We start from the raw sequence: 20835 nt of genomic DNA, 5'->3' as shown, positions 1-20835 counted from the left end.
CTACTCAGATCTCAGGATTAAATAAAAGATCCATCTGGGGGATTACTCAATCCTTATACTAAAGAGTATATATTTAGAAAAAAACATTCCTATCTGCCAGTAGTTTAAAAATGTGGCCATGGGAAGATAAAACGGTTACTGAGGACCCCATTCCCAAATAAATCCTGATGGACATACATTACCCTTCTGCTGATAAAATCAGCTTAACTAAGGAGAATTGTTTAGCCAGCTTAGTCTACAGGTCTGAAATGAGAATGGCTGGACCATCTGCATAAACTATAAGACAATTTAAGAAGTCTGTAATTGGGGAATAGACACAAAATCCTTAAGAGGGATGCAAATGATTCTATGAAAAGGGCAACAAGTCACAGAATGAGGTCTCGCAATAAATGACCAAGATATAGCTGCGGTCTGAAGGGCGTCCCACAGAGAGTCTCAGCTGACCCTATCAAACCCTTGTTCAGCATTTATAAAAATGAGAACCACAGAACTTATTACTGTGAGTCACAACAATTGCAGTGAAGATTAGATGAGTAGGATCCATGGTTTCATGTCCATGGAAGAAGCCATGTTAGTTAGTGAATTAAACCCAAAAAAACTCTTGATAGCCTGATGGCCAGCATTTTGGGATACAACGTATTGTCCACATTAACCAAAATAATAAAAAAATACCAGGTGCTATAACCCAGGTCCTTGTTCTTTTTCAAGAAGACACTAATAAATGTCTGCTTCCAAGAGTCTGGAGACTTACCAGAGTATTCAATTAATTTAATAGTTCACATAAAATACTTAACTCGGAATCTTTAATATAACTATCGGTATGCCATGAATGTCTGTGTTTTTTTCACTTCATACAATTCAGAAACCCCCATTATGTGCAGGGCTATCTTTCCTAGAATAAAGGTTGGTTAAATACTTGGCAAACCTTTCCTTGATTCTGACTTGATCCCTCATTAGACATTCTCCATCTTCTCTAATTTAAGAAATACTTAACTGTCCTTGAAGTTCACATCACAAATACGCCATTACCATACCATAGTTGTCATTCTTGTCATATTGAATTTTAGGTTGTATATTAAGACTGACCAAGAGTCCTTCATGGACATAGGATTTTATTTCTGATGTTTTCATCATTAACAGAGATACCTCTCGTCAAAGGGCCAAGTTTTAGATATACACAAGGAATTTCCATTTTCCCACTTTTAGTGTTAGCTCTAATGATTTATGAGCTAACTAAGTCTCATCAAAACGTGGCTTTAAATGTAGCCTTAGGAATAAGTGGATTGGTGATATCTATATACATTTTGGAAACATGAATTAGTTATTTCTGAAAATTATTATAAAAGTCTGGTTGGTTTCCAATTAAATGTCTATCAGCTGGGAATTTTACAAGCTCTATCTGTGTCTGAATCTTGACTGGAGGATTATTTGATATCAAGACAGTCTGATGGTCTGTGTTGATATGCCTAACAATTGAAAAGATAGCTGAGACAATATCAACACGCAAATAATGTTCTTGTATGTGAGAAAATAAACATATATTCCTAACCTACATGATAATGGCAGCTCCACCAATCTATAAAATCCAAGGAATCCATTATTTTGTTTAATAGTTTTTCAAGTGCAGCTTTTTCATCACTTGTGTGAGTACTGTACAATCAAAAATAAGGTTAAAATCAATACAAATAATCAAAGAATAACCTCTTACACCATTAGTGTCAAGAAAAAGATTATCATCACTTGTAGTGCACACTATGTCACATTACCTGGGATGTGAGTATACTTTATCCTGCTTGGTCAGATGAGTTTCCTGCCGGCATGCTAAATTTCCGTTAAGTGTGACATAATTATTTGAGAGTGCTTCCGCAGGGCTTTCATGCAGTTAGCATTTCATGCAAAGTTGGAGTTGGACTGAGTTAGGCAGTCTGTGCAGTCGGCACAGTGTTTTTTCCCAGTCTACCTGTGTTGGTAACAGAGGAGGAGCTAACCCATAAAAACTCCAACAGACCGCGTAGTGGAGTGGAGTTGGACTGAGTTAGGCAGGCTGTGCACTCCGTGTCTGCCGGGACTACCATGATTGCTGGACCTGCTACAAGCCATCAACCTCTTTGACGCTCGGCGTTCCAGACAATAAGCCACTCACGAATTCAGGAAAAGAGGCAAGTAACAAGTTTGCGTGGTGTTTCTGCTTGCAATCATTCGTGTAGTGACTTTCCTTCGGTAATGCCTCAATCTTCGAACTCACAGGCGATCAGTACTCTCACTGCAGAGCCTAATAAGTTCACGAATAATAGGCGGCAGGCCTCCCCTTCTTCATTTCAGCTGTTTCAAGCTCACTCTGAGGTGTGCTCTGCTCACCTCGTCGCATACTATGTGGTTCAAGAAAGGCATTCACCTCCCGCTCCCCTCAGGCACGACGGCTGCGAGCTGCATGCCATTGAGCCGTGCCGAGCAATGCCAAGACACTTTCCCCAAAGCTCCTGTCCAACTAGCGAACATTACAATTGGGGGGCTTACCTTTGTTGAGTCGCATCGGCAGGCTTTCTCTCTTGCGTCCCATCTAAGCGTGGAGTCCTCGGAGTGCCCGGGTCGTGTCCGGCTTCTTTGCTGTGCTTGCCTGGTGTTTTCCTATTCATCTTCAACTACTTGTGGATTGGTGACTGCGGGCCACTTGTGCCTTTGAGCCAACCCTAGACTCAAAATACAAATAGCAAAGAAAGAAGGAAACTAAACAAACAAACAAAAAGAAAGAAAAAAGGAGGCAAAATCAAGACCATATAATATATAAAATCCAAGAGCAAACCCACGTGCCCACCAATCATGCCCTACTCATACAATCTTCGCAGTGGCCTGCTCCAAGATGATCTAAGGGCCCTAGAAACAGATCACTCACCACTTGAGCAAAGCTGGGATCAGACCCCAATTAAATTCAATAAACCGGAGAAATTGGCAAACTTTGGCAAAAAAATCAAATAGAGAACACAGAAACAACAGTGTGAAGGATCATAAACTCGATACAGCAGAGGAGGCCACAATAGCAGAACCTGCCATGACTGTAGTAGAACCTATTCCAGCCCCTCATCTGGAATATACCTTCAAGCGGCCACTGTAGAGCCAAAATCAACAACTACTTGCCTATCAGAAGTCTGTGTGTGGGAGACATAAATCGAACAGAACTGGATAAAGAATGAATGGCAAGCCAAGTGGCAGATGGAAACAATCATGAGATCAGCAGAAGGGGGGAAATAGGTCACAGTGGAATCTGCTCAGACTCTTACCCTCTTCTTTTAATAACACATCTCACAGCTATTCAAAGTGAACGGACAGATATAGAGAAGACAAACAAGATTGGAACTTTGGTTAAAAGGATGCCTGAGAATGTTCCGATGCATCCAGACCAACTACAGTCCCAAGAAAAGGATTATTCAGATGCAGGGAAAGCCAACATTGTCTGCCCAAAGTTTTGTCCTCAACTCGCTGGTAAACGTGTTCGGACTGGTGAAAGACAAAGTGCAGAAGTATTCTGGGGCTCTAACAGAGATGATCTCATAGACAGAAAAATGCGAACAAGCTGTGGTCGATATTCAGACAACCGTGAGTACAAAAATAATAGATGCCCTAAAAGATCTTAAAGAAGAGGCGATCAAAGAAACCTTGAGCATTGGTCAAATGCATGTCACCATGAAAACGCAGTTATATATTGTGACCTGGATGACACACCCCTGTCAGAATCAGTGCTGGAAGAATTTATGAGACTTGCCCAAATAGGAGACAACTTGAGCGTTCCCATAACAAACCAGACCAACTCTACTTCTACACTTCTGGACTCCAAAGAAGAAGCGCATCCCGCACAATTATCATCCACCTCCAAAAATACAACTTCTCAGAGAAGAAAGGAAAGAAAAGAAAGCCAAGGGATCTAAAGATAACATGGCCCCAGTAGCAAATGACTCATGCAAAATATCTGCGTCCTCATCGGCCAATTCAGGCAAGACGGCCAATGCAAAACAGTTAAGAAATACAAAAATACAAGAGCAAAAAATTCCTGTTTCTTTAGCAAACTATTGCTACCTCAAAAAGAAGCATTATTGCCTGATACATACACAACTGCTCCGAGGACATCCCTAAAAAAGTACAACAGAACATCATGTAGGGAAGCTAGTGGACCAAGCTGCACAAACACACAATTCTCAAACAACCCCACAGAATGACGAACAGCCATTAATGAGCCACTTGTACGGAACTTTACCACAGGCAACAATTTGGGTCACAATTCTACATTAAAACGTGCCCCCATATTTCTAAATAAAGAAAGCGCTAAACAGTGCGAAACTGTGGGCAAGCCTGCAGGATAATGCACCATTACCAAAACAGCAATTTATTGGCAGGGATCCAAATAACCAAGTAAGTGACCCCAAATTGGCCGGACCTGGATCCAAGGACAAAATGAAAAAAGCCATTTCCCCATAGCAAACAACCGATAGTCAGCCAGGGAATGAAGAGCGGAAAGGCAAATACATCACACATGCAACTAAAGGGAATTTCTTTGGCATCCTAAGAGTATGCATGGAAGGTCCAGCGAATAGCAGAGCTGGCCAAGCATTCAACAGAAGCACTCTCATAACCATTTTCCCAAAAATTCCGAACTGTACTTTTTCTCTTCTCAGGACCTTGAATGTATGCGGTTTCCCTATATAAAACCTGCGCACGTTGTGGAACCTGGATTGAAATCGTGGGTGGGTGCAAGAGAGCTGATGGATGCAAGCTACAAACTTAGCAAGGTCAACATCAAGGTGACAGAATTTCTCCCAGAACGAGATCATGGTGATACAGAAGAGACAGATTTGAGTGATTCAAAAGAGCCACGATGGAACAAAACCAAGTACCAAAAGAAAGATGGGACCAGCCAGGATACAAAAGTGTAGACAACAGAAGGACACTCACCACTAAAGACGGAAATCTATCCCCTGCTACTAGAAATAATCACTCAGGTCTTAGTGAAACTGGGACTAGCAACTGACTATCTCTAGCCAAAGAAGAGCTAAGTGTGGTATGTTGGAACACAAGTGGGTCCAGTTCATTTAAAGACCTCAGAATATGTAACTATATATTTTTTAACTTTGAACTCATACTCTTCCAGGAAACATGGCTTATGAGAGACATAGGAGTAGACGCCTTCTCAATTGTTAATCAACTACCCCGAAATTCGCAATTCAAGTATACCAAATCCTCCCTTATCAGCAATGACTATCCTGGCATCCTAGCCATTGGCCTAATAAATAATGACAGCTTAGCCCCTGTGAAGATAGCAGTCATCTGCCTATATTGGAATCCTGTGGCTACAAATCAGACATCCTTCTTGCAATCCCTGAGTTATTCTTAGTGTTGACAATATGTACGAAGACTTCACCTTGATCATCGCTGGCGACCTGAACTCACAATGCATTTGTAGCAACACATAACGTGTGAAAATCAAAACAGGCCACGCAAACAACAAAGGAAAACACTGGTTCCTGTTCATGGATGATTGGGCGCTTACTGTGGCTAGAGGGTGACATTCCACCAAAATTAACATAGAAGCAGGGAACAAAGGGTTAAATTATTGACTATATGTTTCTATCCAATACCCTCTTCTCCATATGCACCAACTTCCAAATCCTGCAATAGACAAACAGTGACCATGATATGTTGGAAGCAAAATGTGCACTCACGCGAAACACAACAACAAACATCTACGCATGGGAAATAGCCGTCAATGGGGGCAAAAACCAAATTCAGAGGTTTAGAAAAAATGGACTTGTCTTGAATCAAAAAATGAAACATCACTGGGAAACCGCTTCTGACTTGCAAATAGAAAAACTATGTTCACCGAAGCCTTTCACAGATTTTCTCTCAGAACTGAATTCTCCCAGATCAGGGAAAAGAAATGTAAATACTAAACACAAACATGCATATGACATCCAACTGTAGGAAAGAAAAAGAGCCTAAGGAAGTCCATTCGCTCCCTCAAGTGGGCCAACTATACCAGTGCAGACTATGCAGCAAAATTGAAATCTTTAAAACATGCTTATAGAAACTGGTCAAGAAACCACAGTCACATATACAGACTGATGGTGAATTCATGCTTGAGTCTCTTCAACAAAATGACTCAAGAAACTTTTGGATTCTAGTCAAAAACCTGTATGCTCCACAAGGCCTGATCCAGGGCAATGCTGTCTCTGAGTCAACATGGTGTGACTTCTTTGGCAATCTCTACAAAAAACCGTCATGTGAACTTTTTAAAATTAGCAAGGATACTCTATGGCAACTCAACATCACAAAAGAGGACATAACTAGTTTAATAAAGAAATCCTGCTCCTCCCGGGCAGCTGGTCCTAATGGTCTCTCCAACCAGACCATGAGACTTGATATAGACCTGTGAGCCTCAATTCTAGTCAGACTGAGGAAATACTGAAATAAAAAAATATTCCAGACTCGTGGAAACGAGCCGTCATCATTTCAATCTACAAAAAGGACAACCAAGCAAATCCTAAGAAGTACTGCCGGATATTCCTGTTGGATGTTGACAGCAAGATCTTCTCTGGTCTGATACTTGTGAAATTGGAAGGGTGGGCAACAAAGAACAGAGTCCTATCCAACCACCAACTGGGCTTTTAAAAGGAAAGTGGTACATCAATAAATGGACTACTGATGAGTATGGTATACGAGAAGTGGTGGGAAAAGGGTGTCCTATCATGTATGGCACCTGGATTGACCTCTCACAGGCTTTTGACATCATAATTGAGAGCTCCTGTGGAACAAACTGAAAGCGTGGGGGATTCCAATGTCAATTGTAGCAATCATAGTCACGCTCCATGACAAATCAAATTTACAAGTCAGACTAAATCTTGAAGGGCATCTAACCTAGGAGATAACCACAAAAAAGGGGGGGTCTGCCAAGGGTGCATAATAGCCTCTCTTCTCTTCAATCTTTATCTAGCAGATGTGGGAGAAGCCATTAGAACCTCTGTGTTAAACAGCCCGAGAGTTGGGGTGATAAAGACTTGACTGGATCGCATACGCAGACGACCTAGTACTGCTACACTATGCACCAATTGGGCTACAAAGAATACTAAATGCCCTAGAGCAGTATGCAACCACCAATGACCTAACAATAAATCCAGCTAAATCTCAGATAGTGAAATTCAAAAGACCTCACAAACTTTCTCCGAATTTCAGCTGGAACCTAAACAGCCAGTTCCGATGGCCAACGTGATAACATATTTGGGCTTCAAATTTAGGGCGTTTCCAACGTTAGCGTCATGTTAGATCACCTTAGACATCAAGGTGAATCATGTTATCTGCCAAATGAAGAAACTGCTGTTTACTTTCTGTTGCTTCGCCCTTCTATCCCTGGTAAGGTTTTACAAATTGAAAGTAATCCCCTCCATGTTATACTGCATCAAAACCAATCCAATGACCAAAAAAGTTAATTGGGATCGGCTAGAAGGCAGAATTTGGCAAAAAAACATTGGGCCTACCATCGAGCTTCCCAGCTTGCTGTCTGAGATATGAGTTGGGTCTTTCATCTATGCAAGTTCAAGTTCCCAGCTTGCTCCTCCTGGTTACTCCTGCTTCCATTTCACGGTCTCTTTCCCGAAACAGAACTTTTGAATGACTTTTGCTGACAAATTATGCCATTTTTCATCTGAAAACATTCCGTAGCTTGAAACATTTTTCTTTGTACTTTTTCACTGATTTGAACTTTCTATATTTTTACTTATCAATATTGTGTCTGCTGGCCTGACATAGCCATGGGTAATACATGTTGAGGGGGCTACGGAATCCAACTGTGGTGGGATAACATGATACTTTCACCTTCTTCTGCAATGTTTACAAATAGAATTCTACCTATCACAAAATTAATGTGTTAAGTCAAAGGTTCTCTAATTACCTATCACCACAACTTGTAACAAACATACTTTTAAAATGCATGTTCCTTTGATGTTTTAAACTACAACTACCATCAGCATTAGCACAATCAATACTGAGGGATCCTAGTCCAAAACACGTAGAGGCCAACTCTCATCAATAATCATTAAGTCGTAAGAACTTCCTATCGCTAATTGCTACGTTTGGATTCTTTTTCCTGTCAGCAACTGCTTTGAACTACACATACTGTGGAGCAGGGTACTGTCCGGGAATGATCGTTGAGACTGAAAATTCCACAATAGTGACCCGACCGTCGATTGACCTAATCTACACTCTGATGGGAGTTTATACAGGTATGCGTCTCCTTGGGGTAATATATACATTTCTGGGGGCATCAGGAGTATAGCATGTTAAAGAAAATGCATATCCAGTTCCTAAACGGCTTAGGTATGTCTGAAGTGTTTTCCTACAGTCTAAAGGAGTATGCATAAAAGGCATTGATGGGCCATGAATCAGCACTTCCACCCAAATCAGGTTTTGAAGGTCATGCATAAAGAGAGTACAATGGACTCGGAAAAATGTTTGTTTTTGGTTGCGACAAGTCTTCCCTCAAATGTCACAGCAGAATACAGTAAAAAGTACTGTAGTGTGGTCTAATAATAAGCTTTATGTCTCTATGAAAAGCATCTTGGGACACAATGCGAGGAAATACTGGACAGTGATGAAGGTGAGCATTGAAAACAGTTTAGGAAAATCTAATCTGTAAGGGAGCACTTTCCTGAGAATGGACAGTGGTGACTGGCTTTTAGTAGGCGGGTTGTGATGTCTTCACCCTAGTCAAACTAGGTAAGGTTTAGCTGGTCCTCCTACTAAAACAGCTCTGTAAATGACAACATTCCTTTCAGCACATAACTCCTCTCATCTGGTGTCTAATGTAAAATGGCCCTTGCTTGGTTACATTACATTTTTTCAGGGCTGTGGGGGTCATCACGAGATTGCCGGTAAGCCGCTGGTACGACTGACGGCTTACTGGCAATCTCGGCTTACCGTTTCCGCTGCTCGGTATCCCGGCATTACCGGGATATTGCGGACAGCGGGATAACAGTAAGTGCCCATTCCCATGGAGTCCATGGGATGGCAAACTCTGAAACACCGGCACTGTTCTGAGCGGTGACGGTGCTTCAGTGAATTATCTGCCAGTAGGGGCCTAAACTACCTGCTGCGTCAGGCCTGGCGGTAGTTCACTGCCCCCACCGGCAGAGTCTCAGTATGCCGGTCCAGAAAAGGTGCGGTACACGTTGTTATCGGCACCTTTTTCCAGACCAGCATACTCGTAATGAAGCTCTTGAGCACCGAATGGACTGGCAACAAGGGACATTGGAATGAAAGCATGGGGAACTTGGCAGAAAGTATTTTTGTACTTTGTGATCTAAACAGTCTCCCCCTATGCATCCTATAATGTACAAGACCTTAGGTCACAAAAGTACTTCTGTTCCACTATGTGGCTTCATATGCATGTACCAAATAGTGAGAGAGGACCAAAGGTCAAGCATATTTTAATGGAGCATGCAGAATCACAAAGAGGAACACTCACTGCAGCTTTTCCAGTGAAATTATTTTTTGATTTACTTCAAGTAATTTGACCGGTAATACAGAAATGGTCGAGGCTACCAGTGGCTGATTCATGCGAGTGATTACATAAACCTAACAGTGTTGGAAAGAGGTTCCTGCTGGTGAGACAAAAAGCCTTCCAATCGTAGCCTCTGCCGAATTCCTCAAGAAGGCATTAGCAAAAGCGCATGTCTCTCACAAGTGCATTGGCCCTTCCATACTCCTTCCTGCAGATCTGTATGATGATGTGGTGCTAGTGGGCCATTGATACTACATTGAAAACTGTCAAAATTTAGAAAAGCTTTACACCAGTCTAGGGCCTCATCACGAGTTTGGCGGTAACCCTTAAATCCGGCAGTAGCGCTATTACCGCCGGATTTAAGGGTCCGCCAAATCAGGGCTTTGGCGGATTTCTCCCCAGCTCTGAGCTGGGGGGAAATCCGCCGAAAATTCGCGCTCATACCGCCGGCGGGAAATCCGCTGGTGGTATAAGCGCGAAAATTCCCCATTGAGCCCGATGGGGAATGGTGCATTCCCGAATGGGCTCAGTGGGGAATGGGGACTTCCAATACCGCCAAACCCGTGATCCAGCGCTAATAGCGCGCAGAGGTTTGGCGGTAGGGCAGATAGCACCAGCGCAATTAGCGCCGGTGTTACCGCCCAACTCGTGATGAGGCCTAAGAGTTTTCAGATGTTGCAAGAGGCCACTGTATGTGTCATTGTGACCAGGGAAGTGTGAGAACACGGGTGGATCGAGACAATACCTTCCCAACCACTGTCTCCCTTGTAACATAATAAAACACCCTGACATTTCCATTTGGCGATCCTGTGGGCCCACAGGTGTAAATGGTTGGGTGGGCAGCAAAACATGACATTTGGTCATTTTGTTCACTAACTCAAGTATAGTAAGATTACTTTTTTAGTAATTGCACTCTGAAATGACTTTTCCGACCAGGTAGTTTTAATTTAATAAGGTCCTTTGTGTATGCAAATCCATTATACATGCAAATTCGCGAGGTTTCCAAATGGGGAGTTTGCAAAAGTGTTTATTTGCTGAATAGTGCCAGACAATAATTGCAAAGCAAGCTGCGTGACTATAAATATTCCAGCGCAACCTAATTGCCTTCTAGGGATCTTATATACAGATTACCTATGAAAGGGTGTCCAACTACTAATCAGTAGCAAAAACTAGACGTATTTCAAAGTTACATGTGCTTCGAGACATTAGTGTAATAGACAAAGGCCACTCACTGTGTTGGACGGATACAATTCAGCCACACAATGCAGGAATCATATGCTGCAAATCTGAATACAAATCATCTTTGCAGGCCTGCAATATCAGCACCTCACACAGGACAACACAATTCTCTTGACTTTCCCACCTTTACATCAAGCTGGCTTGCCTTTAATAGCCCACTTTTGTGTGACTGGATTTCAACTCCAAGTCCTCTTTAAAACAGAATTACCATACACATATAGGTTCTTCTAATATTAATGCCATGCCTTGTTTATGTGTATACTAGCAAAAGCACCCATATTCTGTACGGGTTCTGTAGACAGGTACTTAGTAATCTAATTTTCTTTGATTTTGGATTCATTCATCCAATAGATTTTCATTTTTGGGAGTAATCTGGAAAGAGAAAAGCACAGAAATTACGCAAAATTTAAATGCATCCGGTGCGGTGTAGTGCAGTGTTTTGCAGTGCACGGGTTCGACCCTCTCCCGGCTATGCTCGCACAGATGTCTACTAAGTCTGACCTGCAGGAGCTTTTAGTTAAAATACACAAAGAGATCCACAAGAGCACAGAGGAACTCTCCCACAAAATCGTAGCATTGGACAAAAGAGTCTCAGAGACTGAGCACAGGGTGTCAGAGGTGAAGGATCCCCTCTGTAAGTAGTCCTATGAAGTGGGTGAGTGCTCCAATCGACTTGAGACCATGGAGGCCTGCTGTGAGGCCCTGGAGGACAAGCAGGAGGATGGGGAGAATCACTCCTGCAGAAATACCATCCGGATCTGGGGCATTTCCTCAACGGTGCGAGTTCAAGACCTACCCAAATTTGTGGCAGACCTCTTTCGTTCCATTTTTAAACTGCCTGAAGATCATGAGATTGAACTTGACAGGACTCACCCGGCCAGATCTCGTGCTGCCCTGACCCAGGACAGGCCTGCTGAGGTACTGTCCTGGGTTCACTTCTTGGAACTCATGGAATGCATAATGGCTGCGGCAAGACCCTTTCAGTCCATCGCGTTTCGCAACATGTCCTTCTCCCTGTATCAGGATTTGGCGTCAACGACTTTGGTAAAGCGAAAGGCATTAAGCCTGTTGACTGAGTGGCTGCAGGCAAGAGAAGTACCCTATAGGTGGGGCTTTCCCACTGCACTCCACTTCACTCAACAAGGGAGGTCCTGGGTGGTCCGATCACAGAAGGAATTGGACAATTGGCTAAATCCAGAGGGGATGAGGGAATCCTGAGGGAGTACAGGAACCGTGCCAGTGTGATACTCCAGTCTCCTCACATAAGGTGGGCAAGGGGTAGCAGGTGAAGGGACCACCCAAAAAAACTTGAATGACCTGCGGTCTTGAGTGTTAGCTTATTTGTTGGAGTGATGCCTCCTTTGAAGCTGTTTTTGATGGTTTGTTTTTTACGGGTTTGAGAGGTAGCGATCCGGGGTAGGGGGTTTGATTTATCAGCAGGGGCAATGCTGGGAGGGGGTGTTGCTTGGAGTTATGGTTCCTCTCTGCTCTCCAAGTCGGGTTCCTGACGGAGTTTCCAGATGTCTGGAAGTCGCTCATGTTTGAGCATGGTTTGTGGTTGGGGTAAGCGCATTGGGGGTTAGTTCATAAATGTTTACTTTGGGACAGACACTTAGTTTATGAAACTAGCATGTTGACAGTACAGGTTGTAAGGATGGGGGAGGGCACCTTGATTTGCGGGGGAATATTCGCTAATGTAGCGATTGATACTGAGGGGAAAGACCTACTATTATTGGGCACATGGAATGTATAAGGTTTTAATTCTGCAGTGAAAAGTAAGTCTGTGTTAGTCAAGCTGAAGGATATGTCCCTCTCCATTGTGTTCCTGTAGGAGACTCACCAGCTTGTACACAATGAGACGCGCATGAAAAATAGGGCATTCCTGAGTCCGTTTTTCACCTCTGGAGGGGAGAAAAAATGGGGAGTGGCCTTTTTGGTGGGTGAGCAAGCCCCAATCTCAAAAGTTAAGGTCCTACGGGGCCGGCAGGGGTGCTATGTTTGTGTTAAAGGCTTGTTGTGGGATCGGATGTTCACCTTGGTGTCCCTATATGTCCCGAATGTTGGTCAAGACGTATTCTTGGAAAGCTTCCTACTCAAGGTGCTCCCTTTCACTGAGGGGCAAGTCATGTGAGGCAGGGATTTCAATCTGGTGCCCAACCCTGTGGTGGACAAGACTCTCCCTCCCACCAAGTTAGACATTAAACATTCAACGGCTTTTGGCCTATTCCTCAGTGAATTGGGGTTGGTATACACATGGAGGCTGGCTCACAGGGAGGATAGGGACTTCTCTTTCTACTCACATGTTCACCGGGGCTTCTCAAGATTGGATCTCATTCTTACAACTAGTGCATTGTATCTGTGCATCCAAGGGGTGGAACTAGGTATACGCACCCTGTCTGATCATGCCCCTGTGTGTCCCTGGTGGTGCTTGATAGGCCCTAGAGGCCCAGACGCCAATGGATGCTATATGACCCGGCACTTAGAGACCCTGAGGCGACTACAGAATTAGGGGAGGTCATCTCCAATTACTTCAGGGAAAATAAAAACTCGGGCCCCTCACAAGACATTGTGTGGGACGCCATGAAGGCCGTAGTCAGCGGGGAACTCATCAGTAAACCAGCGGCAGAGAGAGACAGCTGGTTAGAGTGGGATTAGAGGTTGAGGTTACTCTGGCTGAAAAGAGCACAAGAGGTTGAGATCCATCCCGTAAGGCACTACGCAAACTTAGTATGGCACATAAAAAATTGGAAGTGCACCTGGCTGACAGAACAGCTCAGACAATGTTGATAACCAAGCAGTATTATTACTCTAATGAGAATCGTGGCAATCGCCTTTTGGTGGCTAAGCTACCAAGGTCCAAAACCGGAACTCTGTCCTAGCCTTACGTGATGAGCAAGGGGTAGTGCAGCGGGGGGAGACAGATAAAGGGGGGATTTTTAGGCCCATTTTAAATCAGTATTCAAAAGTGAGTAACAGGAATCTCTAGAGGCGCTGATCCTGCTGGGAGAAGTGGAGTGGGCCATTAAGACCTTGAAGAATAAGGCCCTGGTTCCTGACTGGTACACGGCTCTCTTTCATGAGCAAGTTCGCGAACTCCTGGTTCCCCCCTGGTAGATCCTTCGATTGGGGTCTCTACAACTGTCCTGATTCCCAAGCGGGTCAAAAACCCGCAACTTTGTGACTTATATCGCCCCATTACCATCACTAATATAGACGCAATGCTTTTCTCCAAAATGTTGGCCCATCGGATGATGGAGGTCCTTCCCAGACTCATATACAATCCGGAGCATCCACGATAATGTGCACAGAGTTCTGAGCCTATTGGAAGTGGGGAAACTCTTGGGCATAGATTTTGGAATCATTGCGCTCAATGCCCATAAGGCCTTTGACACAGTGGATTGGGGGTGTTTCCATAAAGTTTTGGAGCGGTTTGTATTTGGCCCGGGGTTTATCAGCTGGGTGATGTCAATCTACCAACATCAGTCTACATACCTTAGGGTTAATGGACCACTGCCGTCCAGACTGTCAATTACTAGGGGTACAAGACAAGGCTGCCTTTTGTCTCTGTTGATTTTTGCCTTATTTATGGAACCACTTGTTAGCTGAATTAGAGCCAGTGGGGCATTAGAGGGCATAACGGTTGGAGAGATGGAATATAAAGTGTCTTTTTATGCAGTTGATGTCTTGCTTATTCTGAATAATCCACGTTCTTCTCTAGCCGAGGTGATGCGGGAGTTGGGTGGTTTTGGCCGGGTCTCTTTGTTCAAGGTGAACTATGACAAATCGCATGGGTTGGATGTCTCTCTGAGGCCCCAGGATAGGAGTGTGATTGGGACACTTGCTCCAATACAATGGACCTGGGAGCCTTTCCCCTATATGGGGGTGTGTATCCCTAGGGGATCTCAGAGGTCTTTCGGGCAAATTTTCCATCAATGTTCCAGGAACTGGCTAAAGACTTACTAAGGAGGGGGCACCAGGAGATATCTTGGTTCGGTCAGATTGTGAAGGTCTGAATGAATCGGATCCCGCGTCTGCTTTACCTGTGCTCGGCGTTGCTGGTGAGGATCCCCGACTCAGATCTCCGCACACTTCAGGGGAAGGTCTTCAAATTTATCTGGTGGAGCAAGCATACCAGGATATCTAGGAAGGTGCTGTTGAGGCCAGTGGGCATGGGTGCTCTGGGGTCCTCGATATTTTCCGCTATAACCTAGCCACACATCTTTCTCATGTTTTTACTTGGGGTGAGCCCAGTTTACAACCAACATGGAAATAAATCGAGCAAGCCCAGTCAGGGGTCAGCTTGACTGAGCTACCTTACGTGGAGAAGAGATACCTGTGCCAGGAGTGGGGATTCTCTCTGCTATCAGCAACCAAATGCATACTGTATTATATGGGGAGGGCTCTCCACAGACTGGGAGTGTCAATGGGAATGTGGCCTCTCACACCCGTATGGCACAATCCAGGTTTTCAACCTGGCTGCGATCGGCAGGGCTTTGGGAAGTGAGCAGCGCAAAGCTTGTCGAATCTACATCAGCTATACAAAGATACTCGGCCAATGACATTTGCTGAATGTAAACATGTCTTTACTCTACAGGAAAAAGAATGGTTCCGCTATGCACATCTGCATCATTGGGCTTCTCAGCCATGTACAAAGAAGGGGGCTAATAAGCCATTGTCTTTCCTTGGGCTATCGTTATGGGGTGGGGGGGTTGTCACAGGGTCGGATTTCGAAGCTATACAAGTTATTGGACACAGGGGGCCCCGTAGTGCTCCTACCATATATGGCTAAATGGGAAGCTGATCTGGGGGGGCCCATTGAGGATGAGGAGTGGCTCAGGATATGGTGCAGGATGCTTATGTCTTCCAGATGGGTCAAAGACAGGGAATGTTCCTATACAATTTGTTACAGGTGGTATCTCAACCCGGAAACTTTGCACCACATTGTTACTGATTACTTGGCAGCCTGTTGGCGAGGTTTTGACACTGTTGGTTCTCTTCTTCATATGGTGTGGACTTGCCCAAAGGCAGGCCTTTTCTGGAAGGAGGTGCTTTCTAAAATAAAGTATATAACAGGACTGTCACTTGCCATAGATCCACGGGTGGTAATCCTGGGTGACACAGTGGCTGGACTCTTCCCCCTTACTGGTCCAACGGCCACTCTAATTGGGCATTTTCTCCTGGCAGCGAAAATGAACATCACCCGAACTGGAATGAGGAGGGGAAGGCCTATCAACATCCCATGGCCTGGCCTCCAGGGCTACTCCATCAGCCACCGCCCCTGTACTGCCCAGCGATGGGAAGGGTTGGTGAAAGGGATGGCATGTGTATTCAGGGTCCAGCAGCACCACACCTGCCAGTGCTAGCGCCAGCACTGCACCCATTGGCAGTGATGGGGACACAGCCACTCGGTCTGCACCCCTGGCACCTCCAACTGCCCCCAACAGCTGGCCAATGTGGACGTGATGGGTGCCAACTGCTGGCAGGCGTGCAGGAGGCATTGTGCTTCCAACCTCCAAGCGGGCCCATGAAACCCTCATGTCTCCTGAGCGGTACATCCATCATCATGGGCAACATGGCCAGGTCTCAGAGGGTGACTCAGACATCAGGTCCTATGGGTCACTGTGCTTCAGCCCAGTCCCTCCCCTAGCCCTCACACATTCCCCATGTCACACAGGATGAAGCACTGTTGAGGAGGCTGAATGTCATGGAACAGCACCAGGTGCACCTGGAAACACTTGCCGACACGCAGGTCCTCCACCTCCAGGCCATCCGGGACTGTATCCAGGGTGCCACACGCAGGAGTGTGGGGGTCATGGACCATGACTGCCATTAGGTGTCTGCAACATCTGCTGCCCTTACTGTCTACAGACAGATTATGCAGGAATTAATGGAACACATCTCAGCCTTTGCTGACGCTATTCAGGCCACCTTGCAGTTCACCATGCAACAGGGGGTCAGAGTCTGAGCAATCCAGCTCCATCATCCCCACAGAGAGCTTGTTGCCAAGCACCCCTAGGTGCCACTCGGGGGTGCATTCTAGCCCCAAAGGTTCTGGGGACACTAGTAAGGGAAAGAGGCCACGCAAGTGGCTGGCCATTTGAAGACACACAAGGGTGTGTTGGGGATGGTGTTGTGGGAAGGGTGTGTTGGGGAGGGGGTGGGTGTGTTGGGAAAGGTGTTGTGGGGATGGAGGGTGTGTTGGGTGTCTGCACATTTTACATTGAACATGAGTTCACTCAAAGCAATACTAGTACATTCCTTTCTGTCTACGTGTTTAATTCTTAATGTCACAATATTGACAGTGGTGCATAGCATGTGGAAAGAAATGTGTTCAAAAGAAATTGTCCATGAGTACTGGACGAATCATACGTCCATCTCTGACCTCCTCCCGCCGAGTGCGTGCCAGTGGAGCACCCACAGGCAGTGTGTCCGCCTCTTCAGGGGGTGGCTAGTTCACATCAGGGTGTAGAGGGACATTCCTCCTTAGGCACAAGTTGTGCAGCATGGCACAGGCAAGCATTATTTCCCCAACCTTTTCATGCCTATAAATTAATGCATTTCCAGTCCGGTCTAGGCAGTGGAAACACACCTTCAAGAGGCAGAAGGTCCGCTCAAGGCAGAGCCTGGTCCGGACGTGTGCCTCATTGTAGGCCACCTCCTGTGGTGTCTGTGGATTCCGCACAGCTGTCAGGAGCCAGGATAGCTGGGGGCATACAGCATCACCTGGAAGGATAAAGGTCAAAAGTGTCAGACACAGGGCATTGTGGATGTGTTGTCTTTTACCACAACATGTTGATGGACATTCTTTGCATGCATACTGAGAATTATTGCACTACATGTATCACAGTCACAGTACTTGCATGTGGATGCATTAAGTATTTGCATTGTTGTGTTACACCATGCACCCAGCTCACTGCCAGCAGTTGTCGCTTTCAGGGTCTGTTTTAGTCATGGCAGGATGCCATGGTGCCTGTTTAGGGCATGTGCGTTGCTCTCATGCATGTGCCCTGATGGTTGGTTAGTTGTCCCTCAGCAGGTGTCTGCTGTCTGGGTCCATTCCATGATGGCGTCATATATCTGAGTACATGGATTTGGAACTGCCACTGTTGTTTTTTCTTTGATGCTGGGTTGTACTTTGTGGTTCAATGAATCCCTTGCCTTCTGTGGCTCTCCATGTATCCAGGCAGTGTACTGTTGTGCAGGACCATGGCATTGTGGGTAGAACCAGGGAATCGGGCACAGCAGTGTGTGATGAAGAGGTCAGGATTGCAAGTTGCCTGGATGTTGAGGGAGTGATATTGCTTACTGTAGCGGTAAACCTCTTCATGTGCCCGGGGGGCCACCAATGCCACATGGGTGCAGTTCAGGGCAGCAATGACGTTTGGCATGGGTGCCACAGCAAAGAACCATGCGGTCATGGCATGCTCCTGTGCTGCGGTGGTGGGCAGGGAGATGTACTAGGACACATGGCACAGGAGGGCTTCCAGCAATTGGCCATGCACGATTGAAAATGTGGTCTGCGACATGCCGTGCAGCATGGCCACAGAGTTATGGAAGGTGCCAGTACCCAGATATTTGCCAAACAGACACTAGCTTCAACAGAGGGGGCACAGCTGTTCCAATGTTTATCCTGCTCCCCAGGTCCTCCTGGATTACGGTGAGCTGACATGAGAGATGGGTTTGTACTTAATTCCAAAATTAGATACTTGTGTGAAGATCAAGTATCAAAATTACATATTCACTGGAAAACCCTTCATACCTGATGCAACAAATGCACTATATGGATTACAAGTAGACCAAGGGGTCATGGAAGGATGTGAGGTGTCAATAAGTAATCCAAAACCTGAGGTATTAGAGCATGCCAAATTAGTCAAGCATAGGTGGTTGGTCAGTACATGTGTAGAGAATTATACAGTCACACACCCAAGTCATGGATCATTTGTAGTAAGGCTATCGCAGTACATTGTGTTATTTATAACAGTACCTGAGGACACTGTGGTAACAGTTGGAGGACTAATATTGCTCTATGTAGATGGTGATTTATGGGAAGGATGAGGGACAATAATAGAATTATTGCAAAGAAACACATTTCCTATGGATCCTAATATATAGTATCTCCTGAAACATAAGGAAGGACATACAATCAAGTTGAATATTCAAAATGATAATATCACATTAAGTGAGTTTGACAGATGAAGATATAGATGCATGGGAGAAGTTGCAGTGGACAGAGGATTGATCATTTTGGGTGTATCTATAGTTGTTATTATAACATGGTTAGTGGCAATTACAGTAAAGATACATGACAATGCAGCTAGACTGACACCAATAGAAAATAAGAAAATACTTGTAAATGTGGCACAAGATTTCTAGCTATAGAAGTTAATAGCATGCACAGTCCCCATGTTTTGATCAGTGTCCTCTGCAGAAAAGGGGGAATGTTAGAGAATGTATGATGTAAGAAATGTGTGCAGTAGGTGGTTTAACATTTCACATTAACATTTAGAACTGGGGGGTGAGTAGAGTGAGGTTAGATTTACTAGCATAGCCATAGGTGCATAAACATACTTGGGTTTCAAAAACACAAGTAAAATGTAATAAGAACAGCAGAGCATTGTGAAAAAGAAAAGATTCAGAGTGCTAGGAGTATGTAGCAGAAAAGAGATTGGCCTTGAAAGAAACCAATCATTGTTTGTGCATGTTAGAACAGGAGGGAAGGAAAGATGTAAGACTATTATTTATTTATTTTTATTTATTTATTTAATATACCAACAGCCACACTGGCTTTGTATATACAAACATACAACACAAACATATGCACATAATATTGATTACAAAATTTCCAATACATTGTCGTATTAAGTTTGATACAAAAGAATTATATTTAATCACAAAGGAGGTTACAACTTCCAATAATAATAGAAAACTCTAAAAATAGTAAAACATCTAAAGAATACTTCAGTGCCGGTGATACGATGATGCACGCCTTTGCTAATAACGACTTCAACAAACTGATCCACACATGGATGCGATACATAGAAGACATCCTGATGATCTGGTGTGGAACAATGGAAGAACTTGAGTCATTCGAACAATATTTGAATACAAACAACTTTGGCATCGAACTAACAGGTACTTCAAGCAAGCTGAACATCGACTTCCTTAATATCACCATCACACCAGCTGGTTCAGAGCTAATGACTTCAACATACAGGAAACCTACTGAAGTCAACTTAGTTCTGCATGCATCAAGTTGCCATAGAAAATCAGTAATCAACAACATCCCCAAAGGGGAATTCCTACGAGCTAAAAGGAACTGTAGCACCCGGCCAGCTTATGGAAAGGAATGCACAATACTTAGCAGACGCTTCTCAGCCAGAGGTTACCCTGAGCAATCTATACAAGCAGCCATAACTATGGCCAACAGTAGAGAACGGAGTTTGCTATTGACTCCCAAGGCACGCAACAGCAAACAGGCAGCAAATGAGAGCCAAATAAGATACATTACCCAGTTCTGTAACGATAGCCACCAAGTACAGAAGATCTTGAAGAGACATTGGCATATTTTATTAATAGACAAAGACATTAAGGTATGGATACCAGACACGCCCAGTCTGACCTACACCAAGACCAGAACACTAAAAAACATCCTAAGTCCATCATTCATGGCACCCCTTCCTAAAACCAATGACGACTGGCTCACCAGCAAAAAACCAGTGGGTTTTTACAAATGTGGAAGCTGTTCCATGTGTAGATTCGCCACAACTACCAAGACCTTGACTTTCAGTACCACCGACATTCATACAATCCTACAGTATATTAACTGCAAATCCAAATATGTAGTGTATGCTATTAACTGTGTATGTAATCGCAAATATTTCGGGAGTACAAAAAGGGAACTCAGAACAAGAATCAGAGAACATCTCACTTCCCTACATGCCCAGGATACGAGATATCCACTTGCATTACACTGGCAGGAAAAACACCAGTGGGACAATACGGAAGATATCACCTTCGTGTACCAACAGACAGAAGAGGTGGTGACAGAGAACTCC

General features: G+C 44.5%; 1 protein-coding gene across 5 annotated transcripts in view; it reads left to right on the top strand.

The window, feature by feature from the left end:
* Window positions 1-20835, top strand: part of LOC138467666 (protein unc-93 homolog A-like) — a 366337-nt gene that overhangs the window by 230625 nt on the left and 114877 nt on the right. For all 5 annotated transcript variants that reach the window (XM_069607849.1, XM_069607847.1, XM_069607850.1 and 2 more), the window contains one exon: window positions 8136-8264. In XM_069607849.1, the coding sequence (XP_069463950.1) occupies window positions 8136-8264 (129 nt within the window). The remainder of the gene's footprint in view (window positions 1-8135; window positions 8265-20835) is intronic.

The sequence above is a fragment of the Ambystoma mexicanum genome, chromosome 4q, assembly GCF_040938575.1.
Source record: "Ambystoma mexicanum isolate Mex_15411 chromosome 4q, UKY_AmexF1_1, whole genome shotgun sequence".
NCBI lineage: Eukaryota > Metazoa > Chordata > Amphibia > Caudata > Ambystomatidae > Ambystoma > Ambystoma mexicanum.
This window is presented reverse-complemented; position numbering and strand designations above follow the sequence as displayed.